The 18,505-nt window shown below is 41.3% G+C and overlaps 1 protein-coding gene and 1 pseudogene across 1 annotated transcript in view; one reads left to right on the top strand and one right to left on the bottom strand.

Moving 5' to 3' along the window:
- MBTPS1 (membrane bound transcription factor peptidase, site 1) overlaps positions 1-18,505 on the top strand; it is a 60,124-nt gene that overhangs the window by 32,152 nt on the left and 9,467 nt on the right. Inside the window, exons 12-19 of the mRNA XM_036440935.2 lie at positions 6,347-6,491; positions 9,429-9,617; positions 10,398-10,570; positions 12,208-12,323; positions 12,849-13,005; positions 13,941-14,065; positions 14,957-15,034; positions 18,349-18,489. Of these exons, the coding sequence (XP_036296828.1) occupies positions 6,347-6,491; positions 9,429-9,617; positions 10,398-10,570; positions 12,208-12,323; positions 12,849-13,005; positions 13,941-14,065; positions 14,957-15,034; positions 18,349-18,489 (1,124 nt within the window). The remainder of the gene's footprint in view (positions 1-6,346; positions 6,492-9,428; positions 9,618-10,397; positions 10,571-12,207; positions 12,324-12,848; positions 13,006-13,940; positions 14,066-14,956; positions 15,035-18,348; positions 18,490-18,505) is intronic.
- LOC118721044 lies at positions 16,395-16,535 on the bottom strand (annotated as a pseudogene).

The following is an 18,505-nucleotide window of genomic DNA, read 5'->3' on the forward strand; positions in this document are numbered from 1 at the left end:
GAGTAGCCAGATTTTTATGATCTCTGAACTCATAATAATCTTACTCCTCAGTGTATTTCTATGTATTAAAAGGCTAATATGCAAATTGTCCCCTCAACCAGGAGTTAGACCAGCAGGCAGGCCAGCCAACTGCCCTTGACCCCACCCATGCACAAATTCATGCACTGGGCCTCTAAAATATATACACACACACATACATACACACTGAGTGGCCAGATTGTTATACGTTCAGAGATCATAATAATCTGGCTACTCAGTGTATTTGTTGTATGAAGATTTGTTTTTAGCAATGAGAGAGGGAGGGAGAGAGAGAGAGAGAGGAACATTGAAGAAACGTGGATGTGAGAGAGACATGTTGATTGGTTGCCTCCTGCTTGCACCCTGACGAGGGGTGGGGAGCAAACCTGCAACACTTCTTGGTGTGTGGGCCAATACTCTAACCACTAAACAACCTCAGCCAAGGCTGTTCTGTTATTTTTAATATGAATGATTTAAAATAATTGTTTCCTATTAAAACTTTTTTTTTAATAACTATAGGTTTATAGAAATCTGCAAAAATAATATACAGAGTTCTCATATACTATTTGCTGAGCTCCCTCTAATGCCAGCATCTTAGGTGACCATAACTTAACTGGTAAAACTAATAAATGAGCGCTGATACTGTCCTGTCATTAACCTGCAGGCTTTGTTCACAGTTCGCTGGTTTTCTCTTGTGTTCTTTGTTTCCCACATAGCATTTAGTGGTCATGTTTCCTTGGTTTCCTCTGGCCTCTAACAGTTTGGTCATTCATGACTCTAACTTTTTTGGAGTGCGGTTACTTATTTTATAGACAGTCTCTTAATGTGGGTTTACCTGATACTTTTTCTTGATTAGCTTGAGGGTAGGTGTTTTTGGTAAAGAAATTTTACTTTTTATTTTTACATGATTTTAGATTTATAACAAAGTTCCAAAAATAATATATGTGGATCCATAAATTCTTCACCCAACTCTCCCTAATGTTAAACATCTATACTAATAAAAGGGTAATATGCTAATTAGACAGGATAGACTGGAGATCTTTTAGACAAAGCCAAAGTGATGGGGGCTGAGGCAGAAGCGGTTGGGGTGATCAGGCTCGCAGGGAAGAGCAGTTAGGGGCAATCAGACAGCAGGGGAGAGCAGTTAGGGGGATCAGGCTGGCAGGAGAGAGCAGTTAGAGGCAATCAGGCAGGCAGGCAGAGGGGTCAGGGCCAATCAGGCAGGAAAGCAGGTGAGTGGTTAGGAGCCAGTGGTCCCAGATTGTTAGATGGATCCCAACTGGAGAGAGTGCAGGCCAGGCTGAGCCCCTCCCTCCCCCGCGTGCACAAGTTTTGTGCACCAGGCCTCTAGTTTATATATATAAAAGCCTAAGCAACTGGCCAACTGACGGTAGCTATGACATGCATTGACCACCAGGGGGCAGACGCTCAATACATAGGCATGGAAACACAGAACAGACTGATGAATCTCAGAGGGAATGGGGGAGTGGGGAGAGTGGGAAGAGATTAACCAAAGATCTTATATGCATGCTAGAGGCCCGATGCATGAAGATTTGTGCAAGAATAGGCCTTTCTTCCCCTGGCTTCCGGCACCAGCTTCCCTCCAGCACTGGTACCTGGGCTTTTGCTCTGGCCGCCACCTTCCGCCTTTGCTCTGGCCCTACTGCCCTCCTGTAGCTCCGACCACCTCCTGCTCTCCCCACTCCATAACAGGCATCCTGCCCCGGCCACTCCGTACCTGCATGCGTGCACTGCCCATGGCGATGACACAAGTGGCCCAGCCTGGCCACTGCCATCTCTGTTGCATCAATTTGCATACACCCTCCTTATTGGCTGTGGGTGCTGCCATTTTTGTTGTGGAGTGGCGGTCAATTTGTATATTTCATCTTTATTAGATAGGACTAGAGGCTCAGTGCATGGATTCATGCACCAGTGGAGTCCCTTAGCCTGGCCTGCGGGATTGGGCCAAAACTAGCTCTCCAGCATCCCCCAAGGGATCTCGGATTGTAAGAGGTCGCAGGTCAGGCCAAGGGACTCCCACTGGCGCATGAATCCATGCATCAGGCCTCTAGTCTTATATAACATATAAGTTGGGGCAAAAGAATGTTTATAGTTGTGAGTATGTGAAGCAGTTTATTATTGTACTAGAGGCCCTGTGCATGAAATTTGTGCATGGGGTAGGGGTCCCTCAGCCCAGCCTGCACTCTCTTCATTCTGGGACCCCTCAAGGGATGTCCAAATACCCGTTTAGGCCCCCTCCCAGTAGGATCGGGTCTAAATGGGCATTCGGACATCCCTCTCACAATCCAGGACTGCTGGCTCCCAACTGCTTGCCTTCCTGCCTTCCTGATTTCCCCTAACTACTTCTGCCTGCCAGCCTGATCATCCCCTAACCATTACCCTGCCAGCCTGATTGAGGCCAAACTGCTCCCCTGCCAGCCTGATTGAGGCCAAACTGCTCCCCTGCCAGCCTGATTGCCCCTAACTGCCCTCCTCTGCAGACCTGGGTCCCCTCCAACTGCTCTCCCCTGCAGGCTTGATCGCCCCAACTGCCCTCCCTTGCAGGCCTGGTTCCTCCCAATTGCCCTCCCCTGCTGGCCATCTTGTATCCACATGGGGGCAGCCATATTTGACCACATGGGGGCAGCCATATTGTGTGGCAGAGTGACAGTCAATTTGCATAGTACTCTTTTATTAGATAGGATTATTATACATTATTATATTTTCCATCTGAACAACTGTAACAACTTTTGCCCCACCCTATAGTATGAGCCTCAAAGCCTGGAAATTAAAAGGTATATTACCATTGATTAATGTATAAACTGCATTCAATTTTCACCATTGTCCCACTGCTGTCCTTTTGCTGGCACAGGATCCAGTGTAGCATCCCACATTGTTTTTAGTTGTCACGTCCCCTTGGTCTCCTCCAATTGGGGACACTTCATCTGTTTTCTTCCTCTTATTTCTGGTGGAGTTCATTTGCACGATTTAATTTAGGTGATATGTCTGTCCAGACCCTCCAGGAAGCAGACCCCAAGATGGGGTTAGCTGTCCAAGAGACCCATTGGGGTGAGAGCTTATGAAAGATAAAGGGAAGGAGGCAGGAATAGGCAGGAAGAGTCTTGGGCTGCCATCCTGACTGACATCTATGAAAGGAGATAGGAGGAAAGAGGATTACAGAGGAAGACCCTCAGACTGCAGCATGGGTCTAAAATGTTTCTCCTGATGGGAGTCCTAGAACCAAAGTCACCTGTTAGAGGAACCTGTGTCCCACAGGGATGGACTTCACTAGTCCCACCCAGTCATTGGCTAGGGGCAGCCCGGAGGAAGTGGGGCCTTGGCACAGAGGTGGTAGAGGATTTAGAGGGGCAGTAACTGGAGCTGCCCTAGCTGTGCTTTGGGGGCAGGAGATCCAATCAGCATGGCCCACAGAGTCTGCCTTAGGTGGCGTCTGCCAGGTTTCTCCACTGAGTTACTCTTTGTTGCTTTGGAACTACTAAGGGCCTGGACTTTCAGATGACCTTGGTTTTTTGTGTGTTTTTAAAAATATATATTTTATTGATTTTTTACAGAGAGGAAGAGAGAGAGAGAGTTAGAAACATCGATGAGAGAGAAACATCATTCAGGTGCCTCCTGCACACTTCCCCCCCTCCCCCCTACTGGGGATTTGCCCACAACCAAGGTACATGCCCTTGACCAGAATCGAACCTGGGACCTTTCAGTCCGCAGGCCAACTCTCTATCCACTGAGCCAAACCTGTTTCGGCATGACCTTGTTTCTTAACATACTTCGCTAACTAATTTTAACATCCATTGATGGTTCTTGCCTACAATGATTATTATGAGAGTGCCTCATGGTGACTTCATTTTTTTCATTCATTAAATGGAATTCTGCTGTAAGGAAGAGCTATCTCTTCTTTTCCATTTATTTATTTATTTAATTATTTATATCAGTATGGAAACACAGGTATTTATTTGACTCTGTGGGTTACAATCCAGTATCATTGTAAAGTTTCTTGTTTAAATTGTCCCAGATTTGGCTATTGGGAACATCTTCTATTTGGCTCCTGTATCTTTTTCCATGTCTCCATCATTTTTTTTTTTTTAGCACTTTTTTTTCTTCTTTTTTACTTTTTGGCAGCATAGCATTTCCATATCCAGCCTCAGTCTCAGTTCTTTCTCCAAGCAGCCTGTGTTCTTTCATTAATAGTGGTATTTAGAAGCCGAAACCTGGGCACTAAATGTGCTCCTCACAGCTGTGCTCATAGTTGTCTCTAGGCCTTTCCAGCAAAGATAAGAAATGTCTGTATGTACTCACACATCTGTACCTGTTTCTTGGTAAATCTATCTGTAGATATACTAAAAACATGAGTTCATCTTTCTCCTGGTCCCAGCCAGCACCACAGTTCTCAGTCTAGTCTCCTCTCCTGATTTGTAAGTTCTCTCCAACAGCAAGAAATATGGCTCTCATTACCCATATGTTTACTTACTGGCTCAGTCCTAGTATTTTCCCTTGCAAAAAAAAAAAAAGACAAATTTACTAACCAGAGTACAGTATTTATGTATAGTTGTTTGTTTGTTTGTTTGTTTTTATCTAGCTTTACAAAATATAGTCATATTATTTTCCAAAGTTAGGTTAATTTTGCTTTTCAGTTTTAATACAGTTGGGTTCATCTGTTAGTGTTTGTATCTCTTTTTGGATCTCCCCCACTTCCTGATTGATTTAAACTATTGTATTTATGGATTGAGTATGTGAAGTATTACCATGGTTCTAAAGTCAGAACTGCACACAAATGTCACTTTCCTTCATAACCTCTGTCCCATTTTCTCCATGTTGTCCTCACCTATCCCTGTGGGTAACAGTCCGTTGTTGGTTTGTCTTGTATTTCTCTTTGCAAAACGAGCAGATACATATATGCAGGGGTGGGGAAAAGTAGGTTTATAGTTGTCCTTATAGAAAGTAGTACAATAATGAATAATGTAGGAATAGACTGTTTGCACATTCACAACTATAAACCTACTTTTGCCCATCCTTTCTTACATGAAGGAGAGCATTACTACAAATATTCTTTTTGCATTTTGTTTTTGTTACTTAACAGCACCTGGAAATCGCTCTGTATTTATAGAGGTTGTCTTTTTACAGCTGCATAGTGTGGATGTGCTATTGTTTATTCACTCACTTATTTATATTTGGGCATTTACATTGTTCCCAATATTTTGCAGCTGTAAATAATTGCTTTAAATAACCTTGTGTCTAGTATTTTAGTTTTGCTGAGGGTTGTGTTTTCAGAGAAAATGCCTACAAGTGAGAATGCTGGGTCAAGGAGCTTTGTGAGGTGTCCCTCCATTCCCCTCCAGAAGGCTGTGTCTGTGTGTATTCACAGCGAGGCCTCAGTGCCTGTTTCCCGGAGCATCACTAGCACAATAGTTTGTCCTGCTGGTTACTTTACCTGATCAGGGAGAAATGGTCTCTCAATATTGTTGTAATTTCCATATCTTCTCTAATTATGAGTGAATTCAAACTCTTTTGTTTATGGTTAAAAGCCATATTTATACTTTCCTTGTTAAGTGTGTGTTCACTTTTCCTCTTTTTTTCTCGCGGGGTTTTGTCCCTCAGTTGTTAAGGGCTTTTTATACATTAAGGTTAGTAATAGTAACCATTTGTTGGTGATATATATTTGCAGATGTTTTACAGTTTGTTGGTTGTCTTTTGATTTTGTGTGAAGTGTTTTGCCAGGCAGTTGTTTTTTGGTTTTTTTTTAATAGCCAACTTTATTAGTGTGTTGTTGTTGTCCTTGGATTTTGAGTCACAGAAAGCATTTTCTGCACTGGGGTGAAAGAGAATTTACCCAGGTTTTCTTTTAATACTTGTTTGCTTTTATTTATTTGAGACTCCCTGATCCATTGTGTGTGGTGTAATCAATCCATTGGTGTTTATTCTTGTGTGTGGTTTGAAGGATGAATTTAATTTTATCTTTTGCCAAGTGACCGCCCATTTGTCACAGTTGCATTTATTTAAAAGTTCATCTTTGCCCCAGTGATTTGAGACTCTTGAGTCCAACACATTCACCGGGGCTGCCAGCCACAGCCACTGTCACTGAAGTTCTAGACTTGCGGAAGGAAGAAAGTGTTCTGCTCCATCCGCTGTTTTGTGCAGATATTCTGGGCAAGCTGTCCCAGAGGCCTGCTCAGCACAGGGAGCATTTCAAAGCCAAGTTCCCGGATGCCTGCTGTGGCCCTTCTAAGGGCCTTGTCACCTATTCCTACATTTGTAGCTTCAGTCTTATTTCCTAACATGCCCTACTCTAACACCATGTTCTTTGTTTCAGTTTGAGCCCCAGCTACATAGATCTGACTGAGTGTCCCTACATGTGGCCCTACTGCTCCCAGCCCATCTACTATGGAGGAATGCCGACCATCGTCAATGTCACCATCCTCAACGGCATGGGTGTCACAGGAAGAATTGTAGATAAGGTGAAATTGCTCTCTGCCTTGTAGTGAACTTGGACCTGGCCCAGACCTTTGTGCCTTAACATTTTCTCCTCAAAATATAATAAAACAGGAAAGGTTCTCGTCGAGTGGCAGGGTATTGGAAGCAGTAATTTATTTTCCCCTAAGTCTTTTATACACAAGTCAGGGATAAATTAGTAAAACCCATTTGTTATTTTTTTACTTTGGCATCTTGATTTTAGCTTCTAAATCAACTAATTACATATGATTCTTTATCTTTATTATTTCCCACCTATAATTAAAGGCTCACTTGTGAGAATAAGCACAAATGGGTCTTAAGGTCTAGAAAGTATGGTCGTTTTTGAATTTTGTTTTTATCATTTTATTATACTTCATAAACATATCTCAACAGTAAAGGATAGGGAAAGAGAATAGATAAATAACTTTCAGCCCAGCACAGTAACATAGGCATTTAAAAAAAATTTTTTTTTGCATACTAGCTGGTTTATTTGTTTTTCAATTACCATTTATATTCAGTATTATTTTGTATTAGTTTCAGGTGCACAGCATAGTGGTCATAGCCACTATTTTTTTTTTTTAATATTCTTTTCCAGCTCTTACCTGAAATACATATTTTTGTTATCATTGTGCACTAGGCAAAAATTTCTTTTTTCAATTTTAATTATGTTGAAAATACTAAAAATGTATATAAGTACCCATATACTTTATAGTGGTTGTTTAATATTACATAGACCTATGAAGTCATAATTTGCTTACTATTTCCCCCTGCATGAACAAAAAATAGGTGGTTTTCCAATATAAGCATTTCACTGAATATCTTTGTATATGTGATTTCCCTTTCTTCTGAATTATTTCCTTAATGTAAACTCCCTGGGTTGGAATCCAGAGGGCATGGACATTATTATGACTCTTGGTACATACTACCAAATTCTTTCCAAGAGGAGATACATCATCTCAGACTGTAGAGAACGCTGTCTTCACCATGTTCGTGCTGGGTGGTACTTTTTCTCTTTTTTTTAAATTCCATGAGATTTTTTAAAAAATGGAAAAAAATTTGCATAGCATAAAATTCACCCTTTTAAATTGCATTTTTTAGTGTATTCACAAGTAGTAATGCAATTATCATTACTATATAATTCTAGAACATTTTCATCACCCCCCCAAAAAAACTCTATTTGTAGTCACTTCCCATTCTCCTTGCCCTTGGCCCCTGGCAACCACTAATACCCTTTCTGTCTCGTTGAGTTTACTATTCTAGATGGTTTATTAGTTTATCTAAATGGCATCGGACAGTTTGTGGTTTCTTGTGACTGGCCTTTCACCTGGCAGGATGTCTTTAAGGTTCATTGGTGTGGCAGCATGTACCAACGCGCCACTCCTTCGTGTGGCTCAATAACAGTCCATTGTATGGATGGATCTCAGTTTGATTTATGGATATTTGGTTTGGTTCTATGTGGTTCATCTTTTAACTTTAAATTTATGAGGTCAATAACTTCAGGTAATAAACCTGGAAAATGCTAATTCTACTTTTTCTTGTCTGAATTAGCTTTATTGCCTTGGCCCATTTTTGTATTGGAATTTAGGTTTTCCCTGTCTATCCAAGTAAGAAGACCTTCATATCATAGAGAAATTAACCTCTGCTGTATTTTTTGCAAAAAAGTTATACAAATTATTGTTTATAATACTTTTCTTTTTAATGTGAGTGGTGGTTTTATTTTAGGTTGGGAATTCTGTAAATGTTTTACATTCATTCGGTTGAATTTTGATCTTTTGTTTCAAACATTAGAAACATGTTTCCACAGATATAATTAAAAATTTCAACTTTGTTTTCTACTGACTTTTATGCTTGTTATATGTATAGCTTTTAAATCTGTGTTAATTTGATATGTGATATAAGAGATAGATGAAAATTAACTTTTTTCTCAATTGCTAACCAGTCATCTCAAGAGCATTTATTAAAAATTCCTTTCCTTCCTCATGATTTGCATGCTGTACCCTATAAATATTTTTCTTCTTTTTCAGATTTTTTTTAATATGCTGACTCATTTGGGGAGTATTGTTACTATCTGGCTTGTGAGGGAAATGAGTAATTGTGGTTAGTTTGAAATATTGGTTATTGAAATTTTGAAATATTAGAATGTTAGAGCTCATTTATGTTTCTTCCAGATGGTCTCTTTTGTTTCCCTTTTCACTTTCCTCATACCTGGAAGAGACTAAAGAGGCAGGCATTCTGGCAGCAAGCCAGCTCCTCCTCTGGGTGTTCCATAAGCTTCACCTCCCCAATCTTTGGCTTCAGAATTTGGGGACAGTTTGCATCCATGTCATTTTATTATTTGGCTCCTTTAAATTAATGTGATTTTTTTTAAATATTTTTTTTTATTGATTTCAGAGAGGAAGGGAGAGAGATAGAAACATCAATGATGAGAGAGAATCATTGATTGGCTGCCTCCTGCCCATCCCCTACTGGGGATCGAGCTCGCAACCCAGGCATATGCCCTTGATCAGAATTGAACCCAGGATCCTTCAGTCTGGAGTCTGACGCTCTATCCACTGAGCTAAACCAACTAAGGCTAATATGATTCTTTAAGCATACAACTAATTGGATCTAACCTCCAACCTGAGAGTTTTAATTTATTTAAATTCACTACATCTGTACATCAACTTTTATGTGATTGAAATATGTGTCCCTTATTTTTTTTTTTAAGGTTGGGGAAAAATTTATCTTTAAAATTGGAGGCTGTCAGAAATAATGGATTCTGTACATTTCTAGTGAGTGATGTTCTAAACATTCCATAGGCTACTTTGGTTATAGGTTGCTTAGTGTCTGTATACAAATTTCATTTTGCCTTATTTAAAATATGAAGTATTTCTCAAAAACAGCTGTAGGTAATTTAAGAATTGAGCATTTCACCTTAGCCTTGGTTTGTTTTTCTTCTGCAGCCTGACTGGCAGCCCTATTTGCCACAGAATGGAGACAACATCGAAGTAGCTTTCTCTTACTCCTCGGTGTTATGGCCTTGGTCAGGCTACCTGGCCATTTCCATTTCTGTCACCAAGAAAGCGGCTTCCTGGGAAGGCATTGCGCAGGGGCACGTCATGATCACTGTGGCTTCCCCAGCGGAAGTAGAAGTAAGTGCATGCAGAGAGGGGCTTGTGTTTCTTAACCTTTCACCTTCGCCTGCCAGGAAGAGGGCGCAGGCTCAATGCCCATGGGCTCAGATTGGAAGCACAGTTGGTGTGATTAGGCTTGAAGGCCATGTTCAGTAATTCCAGGGCCTATAAAGCAGCTGCAGTTTATTTATTTATTTATTTATTTATTTATTTATTTATTTATTTATTTATATTTTATACAGAGAGGAAGGGAGAGGGATTGAGAGCTAGAAACATCGATCAGCTGCCTCCTGCACACTCCCCACTGGGGATGTGCCCACAACCAAGGTACATGCCCTTGACCAGAATCGAACCTGGGACCCTTCAGTCCGCAGGCCAACGCTCTATCCACTAAGCCAAACTGGTTTCGGCAGCAGCTGGAGTTTAAAAGCCAGCTCAGTAATGAGTGATGGTGCCTTCAGTCCTGTTGCTGAGCAACAGCAGATAGGACTATTTCATGCCACATTTCAAGCTCATAATAATTATAGAAAATACGTGTTCTCTGAAAGGGAATGGGGGGTTAATCCTGTGTAGCTTCAGAAACAAGGTGATTTAAATTTTAAGTCTCAAACTCAAGGTCTTGAAGGGAATCAATTGTGATACATGAAGGTTCCTTTCTACATTCGTTATTGGAAATTCTTGTATTCAAATTGTTAGGGTTAAAGTGACAGAATCTACTTTTTAAATAAACCCCCAAACCTGAAAGTTTCTTCTGAGCAAAAGGGGCACTTCGAATTTCTTCTTTTTTTTTTTTTTCAGTCAAAAAATGGTGCAGAACAGACTTCAACAGTGAAACTCCCAATTAAGGTGAAGATAATTCCTGCTCCTCCTCGAAGCAAGAGAGTTCTCTGGGACCAGTACCACAACCTCCGCTATCCGCCCGGCTACTTCCCCAGGGATAATCTGAGAATGAAGAATGACCCTTTGGACTGGTAAGCAGTCACCAGACACGACTCTCACTCCCCCATCCCCACCCCACTCCCGCCGGCCTTTCACAGCAGGACTAGGGGTCACTGTCCCTGCAGGAAGCAGACGTCGCTCCTCACTGAACCTGAGTTCCTCGACCCTCAGACTGCAGGTCCTCATCACGGTCTTAGGGCATCCTGTGAATCTCCCTGCAGACTTGCACAACTGTGCAGCAAAAACCCTTGGACTCATCCTTAACTGCTCTCTTCCCCTCTGTTGAATCATTCAGCAAATCCTGTTAGTCCTCTTTCCAGACATGTTCTGACTCCTGCCCTGTCTGGCCCCCACCTCTGCTCCTCCCACTTTTGTTCAGGCCATCATCTCTTGCCTGGACAGCATCCGTCACCTCCTGATGAATGGCTGCTACCATTTTTGCTCCCTTAAATCCCTTTGTCTGCTCAGCAGCCCTGTTCACCTAAAAACATAAATTCTATCACAGTTTGCTTAAAACTCCCGTGGCTGCCTATTCATACTTCTTCATATGCCAGACTTCCTGATGTGTCCTCGTCAGACCTCCAGGCCCTGCCACTCACAGCCCCTCCAAGACAGCTGAGCTGACCCTGAAAAGGGTGAGCAACAATGATTGAAAATTTGAGGAGGACGCTTATAAGGTGTCGGAGCATAACCAGAGCCCTGCACGAGCTCCAAGTGACTTTGAGTTCTTCTGAGTCCACGTATTCTTCTAAATTCTTCCCAGCTACACCAGGCTGGTTCTTTCTTGAACCCTGGTCACTGTATTAACTGTTGGGAACTTAGTTCAAGTTCCTTCTTTACCTCTGCTTGCCAAGTGTCAGAGACACAGGTCAATTCCCAGTGGCGGGGCAGACAGAGAAACCATGAGAAGTTGTGGGTGTATAAGAATGAGTCTTTATTGCAGAAGCCTTTGGCCACATAGGAGGCAGACCCTGTCAGGCTGTGAGGTGGGGAATGGGAGGTAGAATGACCCTGGGTGTTTTTGGAGTCATTTGGGTAGGCGGCTGACGGAGTACACAGTAGGGAAATGAGCACATTGAGAAGGATGAAGGATGGAAAGGTAAGTACTAATAGTGATGTAAGATTAACTGTTTGTCACTGTCTTAGTTCATTTGCTCTGTGTGGCATGACTCAACATGTCTGCGTTCCCATGCCAAATTTGTCAAATGCTGGTGGTTGCTGACCATGCACATTTGCCACTGCTAAAGTGATGCCTCGGTGCGTTTCTTCTTTTTAAATATATTTTTATTGATTTCAGAGAGGAAGGGAGAGGAAAGAGAGAGTTAGGAACATCAATGATGAGAGAGAAACATCATTGATTGGCTGCCTCCTGCATATCCCCCACAGGGGATCAAGCTCGCAACCTGGGCATGAGCCCTGACTGGGAATCGAACCAGCGGCCTCTTGGTTCCTGGGTTGATGCTCAACCTCTGAGCTACACCAGCTGGGCAGTGCATTTCTTCTTCTCGTTTTATCCCTTCATGCCTGTGCCTTGAATACGATTTCCTATTACTTCTGCTGGGATGGAGCTGTGCTCCTGCAGAGGCGACAGGTTCAGGAATTAACCTGTGGCTACCTTTATGACAAGGAGAGATTGATCATTTTAGTGCTGGGGCTTGCTGTTTTTCAGGAATGGCGACCACATCCACACCAATTTCAGGGACATGTACCAACACTTGAGAAGCATGGGCTACTTTGTCGAAGTCCTTGGCTCCCCCTTCACGTGCTTTGACGCTAACCAATATGGTGAGCAACAACGCGGTGCTATCCAGATGTTCTTTCCTCTCTGTGGGGTGCTGGTGAAACGTTTGAAAAGTGAATTACGGTTTAAATGAGAGGCCAGCAAAGGGAACATGTATGGAGTCTCCTGATCCCAGTGGAAGCACCAAGCAGAGCGGTGCACATTCCTACTTAGGGGTGATGGTGGTCACGTTCAGCTAAAATGTGATACTGTCAGAATGTACTTTTATTATCTTATTTATTTTTTAATTAAAAGAAGCTCTAGCACTGTATTTGGCTTCTTCTGCAGTAAGGGAAATACCTTTGTGTTGGACATCACAGATAAAACAGAGCCCACTGCTGGCTGGTGTCCATGTACTGCAGGCTCCGATCCTTTCTTTTTCACCCTCTTCTAACGTGGATCGGGAGCTATAAACTAAAATGTTAGAAGCTAGTAACTGCGGCATGGATGCCAGTAAATCACTGTCTGAAACAGTGACACCCTGTCGCCGAGAGGTGAAATTTCTCAGAGCGTGGCATTTTGTCCCTCAGGAACTTTGCTCATGGTGGACAGTGAAGAGGAGTACTTCCCCGAGGAGGTTGCCAAGCTGCGGCGGGACGTAGACAACGGCCTTTCCATCATTGTCTTCAGTGATTGGTACAACACGTCTGTTATGAGGAAAGTCAAGTTTTACGATGAAAACACGAGGTACTGATATGAGTTGGTATTTGGATAAGAAATTTCACTTTTGGGGAATTAAGTTCTACCTAGCAAATACGTCAAGTGCCTTTTGGCCCATTGGTGGTATTTTCAGATGTCAGAGGCAGGTTCTGACGCTAGATTAGAGGAAGCTTTCTCTTCACATAGTAGCAATTGATTTCAGGTACTAATTTAAAGGCTTTGTCATTCCTTGTTGATCGTAGATATTTGAGCTTTAAATTTCTGTTTAGTTCTTTTCCATTCTTCTATTGCTCTGTTACTGAATCTTTATGAATTTAAATGCACCAAACCACCTGTTATTTAAAAAAAATAGTAAATTAGTTATAAATCAAAGATTCCCAAAGTATTATGAATATGTCACTCCTGTAATAAAATTTGAATTTTTTCTTCAGTCTGTGATGTAACTTTATAAGCTTGTCATCTTATTTATTTATTTTAATATGTTTTATTGATTATTTTTACAGAGAGGAAGGGAAAGGGTTAGAGTGTTAGGAACATTGATGAGAGAGAAACATTGATCAGCTGCCTCCTGCACACCCCCTACTGGGGATGTGCCCGCAACCAATGTACATGCCCTTGACTTGAATCAAACTTGGGACCTTTCAGTCCGCAGGCTGATGCTCTATCCACTGAGCCAAACCGGTCAGGGCTTGTCATCTCTTTTCCTTCAGAGACTCCTCGAGGTCTGGTCTTTATATGCAGTGCCTTTATGTCATGTGGACTGCATTTTATGAAATAAATTTCCTTTGCACACTGGCTGAAGCATTTATGTTATAGTACTGCTCACACCCAGGCAAAATTTCAGCTGCAACCGTAGTGTGGCTGGGCTGGATCTGGCAAGTTCAGTTTTGTTGTGAGGAGAGTAAGTGTGTACACAGTGTTTCAGTTCCTTCCTTCTTGGCGCCTCCTTGTCACTTTCACAGGCAGTGGTGGATGCCGGACACCGGGGGAGCCAATATCCCAGCGCTGAATGAACTCCTGTCTGTCTGGAACATGGGGTTCAGCGATGGCCTGTACGAAGGGGATTTTACCCTGGCGAGCCATGACAGTAAGGTTCTGTGTTTGTGTTTGCATAGGGCACATTGCTTTCCTAGAGTTGTTTCAGAGGGAGGTGGTGCAGTTCCTGAAGCAGGGAGGCTCTGTGGAGGGAATGCTTCATTGTCTTCCCAGAGGGCAGCTGGAGAGCAGAGTGTTAGCTACTCTAGTTCTGCCCAAATGTTCAAAATGAAATATTTTATGCAAGCACCTCTAGTTTTAGTGCCACCTGTAAGGTGCTCTATATCCTGTATTTTCCCAAATAGGGAATACCTCATAGGTTCCTGGTTATTTATACCATTCTGTTTATGACATAACTTTGCAAATCTCATGTAAGACATTTCCTCATAGATTAGTTTTGGGAGCTAGTTTCTAGAACATTATATTTTTGTATATATAAAAAAAGCTTTTTCTTAGAGAGAGGAAGGCAGAAGGAGAGATAGAAACATCAATGCTGAGAGAGAATCATTGATCGGCTGCCTCCCGCATGCACCCCACTGGGGATCAAGCCCGCACCCTAGGCATATATATTCCCTGACCACGAATCAAACCTCCTGGCTCATGGGTTAATGCTCAACCACTGAGCACACCAGCTGGACTAGAACAATATGTTGAGCACTATGGTTACTGATTCTGCTCATCCTGTTTTAGTTGTTTCAAGTCTGTGACAACTCTGACTTCTGAAATCAATTCAGAAACTTTATATTAATAGTTTGTTTTTTCAGTTCAATTTTAAGGTCATTCCTTTTAGTTTAAGTATCACCAGGCAATGATAGCAGTTCTCCTAAGATTAACAACAAATTTAGAAAACATATATTGTCTAAAGAATGCATTTTAGGTAAGTGAACAGCTGTTAATGTTCCATGTTTCTGTGTTCTGATAACTTTGAACAACTGTTTTCTAGTGTATTATGCATCAGGGTGCAGCATCGCTAAATTTCCAGAAGATGGCATAGTGATAACACATACTTTTAAAGACCAAGGTAAGGAATGCTGTTCACATGCTCTTTGGTTTCCTTCTTTCTCTTTTTTTTTTATTTTAATTAACAGTTTTATTGCATATAACTTACCCTTTTAAAGTGTGCAATTCAGTGATTTTTAGTGTATTAATACAGTTGTGCATTCATCACCGTTACTACTTCCAGAATATTTTCATCACCCCAGAAAGAAATCCCCATACCCATTAGCAGTTTTGTTTCTATAATCTATTATTTTGTGTGGTACCTACTTTAAGCAAGACTTCTGGGTAGAGGCTCTGGGAGATGCAAAGATGTAATAAGATAGCCTCTTGCTGATAATTTGAATATATGTGTATACTGACCACTAAAAAAAAATTGAATTTCCCATAGAAGAGGGGCTGTTGACTATTTGTAGATATTCTTTAAAACTACTTTTAAAGTTGCTTAAAATTTGTGTTACTGTTTATAAAGCATTCTGTTTCCATGGTTGCCAGATTACTGAAATTTAGAAAAATGTTGACCATGTTTGATGTTTTTAACTGTATGAAGGTAAAGAATATTAATTACAGGGTCTTACAATTCCCTTAAGAATTTGAAGAGAAAAACAGTCGTCTTTTTTAGTTTTCTTTCTTTTATATTTTCCTGAGCCCAGAAAAAGATAATGCTCATGAATATTATTAGCTACACTATGCCAGGCCCCATTTTACTAGCTTTTCGTGTTTTATTTTTTTGCAACAACTCTATGCACTCTCATTAAAACACCCTTTTCAGGCGAGAACAGGCAGGGTAAATGCATCTAAGGCCACAGTGAGAGTTAAATGGCCGAGACTCACGATCTGAACACATTCTGGCTCCTGAGAATACATGATTCACAGTAACTGCCCTCTTAAACAATTCCAGTATTACCATACTAGACCCCCACCCAGTTTTCTGAAAGCTAATTATGACCCATTTATTCTCATAGCATCCAGTTTTCTGTGCAGAGTGACATATATCCATGTCCACATGTTCTCTCTTAATGGAGATGTGCCAGAACTACCTATTTACTGTTATCTAGAATTTACTAGAATAATCACAACATCTCCACAAACTTTAAAACTACATTCCCTACTAAGTCTCAGTTAATTTAATAATCTACTTAGGAGGCCGGGGAAAAGTCCAATGGTTGGGGGGAGAGGGGGGCAGAGGAAGGAGACATATATACTATTTATAATACTTTAAACAATAAAAAAATAAATAAATAAAATGGAAAAAAAGTGCTTTTGCTATAGGTAATCCATAATTAAAGCCAAGCAAATAGATATATTAAAAAAAAGTAATAATCTACTTATTATGATACCAGTGTTTCTGACCTTTTCCCCTCCAAGACCTAGGAATTATAATTTTACATGCCTCAGGCATAAAACAGCTCTGGCCATCGACACATCAAGCAAGGATGAACGAAGGCCTGTACATCTGCTTTGCCCCTGATTGATATAAGAGCAATACCACCAGTCAGGTGTCTCCTTGCCCATTGCCAGGGGAGTTCAATTTTGTTTCTTTAATTGTAGCCAGGCAGCACCAAAGAAGGCAAATGCTGCAGTTCCCTCACTTTAGGATCTGAAACACTGTGTTAGTGCCCTGAGCATACCGGGGAGCAGCGAGGGGCCAGAGCAACCTGTACTGCCTTGACCTTCCCAAAGGCAGGAAGCCATCTACTTGCCCTGGTGTCCAGCAGTCCTCCTGCAGCCCCGAACTCCAGTCTCTCTCACCTCGGCCAAGAGTTTGAGACTATTCTAAGCCCCACAGGACAGGCTTATGGACAGGCTTATTTATAGGAAGGATTCATTTTCTCATGCAAGTTGATATTTTTTTAAATTCCAGAATAGAAAGCCCCTTTATTGTAAAATTGGCCATTTTCTGTATTTGGAAGTTAGGAACAGTTTTATTAGTTGAAAATGATGAGAAGGCAGGAAGTATTTCTCACTCATCTTATTTGCAACTGCAAGGTAAAATTTATTTTTGATTACCGAAGGGCTTTTTCCCTTCATCCAGGCAAGATCAATCAATAGGTCTGTGTTCATAGGGTTATATTTTAACTTTAAGCTCATAAATAATCATGTCTCCCAGTCACTTGGCACAGTTTACCATGGGTTAGTGATTCTTTCTGAAATCAGCTTCTCATAGGGCAGTGTCATTTCTGGTAGGAGTCAAACAGGGATGACAGCAGTGGTCTTGTGGCCAGCTGCTAGTCCTTGTTTTGTTGGGAGAGGAATCAAAAGTAGATTTAAAGGTATGTACTTCATTTTGGGGTTCTGGTGACCTGAAAATAAAAATTGCCTTGAAATCCTTTTTAAGGGGATTTTTATCTTCACACAGGCTTTAAGTTGAATAATCTTTTGGACCCAAAGGGAATTTGAAAATCTGGGTTATGCTGTATCACAAAGGATCTTATTGTGAAACAAAACTGGGTGAAACCCGGAGGCCACACAATGTACACACACACACACACACACACACATACACACACACACCTCACCTGTTGTACTGTGCTGTCTCTCTCTCTCCCCCAAGAACTCCTTGCTGTCTCCCACTCAGTTTCTAGTGGGATTACACACAGAGAGCAGGAAATGCTGCGCTTTTGTAGCCACAGACATTTTCCATGTTACCAACATGGTAAATACTGGCTTTTGATGAAGATGTGTGTCATCTAGTGCCAGGGAACGTGTTTGCTTCAGGGCTAGAGATTCCTATATTATGCAGTGATGTCACTGGCAGTTGCTGCCTGCGGCATTTTATGCATTTTTTACTTTTTGATTCATTAAACATTGTAAATTGTGCCATCTGTTTGGGCAGAGATAAGAAGGCTCTGCTCTGAAACATTTGTATTTATGGATTAATATAACAAATATCTTAAATCTAAATTTAAAATATTGTGGGCATATATTTTTTAATTAGTTATGTTTGTCCTAGCTTTCAATAGTAAGACATGAAACTGGATATCAGTATCTGACAATGTCAGTAGATGTATCTAAACTGCTTGGCCAGCTGCCCCGAGTGGATGTGGTCTAAGGACATAAGCCTTTCAGCATGATAAGACAGGACAAAAGTTTGTGCTTTTAATATAAAAAGGGAAAAGTGAAACTTTTCAAATTATAAATACTATGACCACCATTTCAAGTGAAAATGAAAGAGGATGAATATGGATAATATAGGTGTGCCCAAAAATGTATACACTGCTGTGATTGAAGAGTGGGTTTTGCTCTGATTTCTTTGTCACATGTCAAGTTAAGTGGCAACTGGAAAATAATGTATTCTCAATAAGTTTTTTCATTGCTGTTTTTGTTGTGTTGTTTCAGGATTGGAGGTTTTAAAGCAGGAAACAGCAGTTGTTGAAAATGTCCCCATTTTGGGGCTTTATCAGATTCCAGTTGAGGGCGGAGGCCGGATTGTCTTGTACGGAGACTCCAATTGCTTAGATGACAGTCACCGACAAAAGGGTGAGAATTGGTGGTA

Source organism: Pipistrellus kuhlii, unplaced genomic scaffold, assembly GCF_014108245.1.
Source record: "Pipistrellus kuhlii isolate mPipKuh1 unplaced genomic scaffold, mPipKuh1.p scaffold_m20_p_17, whole genome shotgun sequence".
NCBI classification, from domain to species: Eukaryota; Metazoa; Chordata; class Mammalia; order Chiroptera; family Vespertilionidae; genus Pipistrellus; species Pipistrellus kuhlii.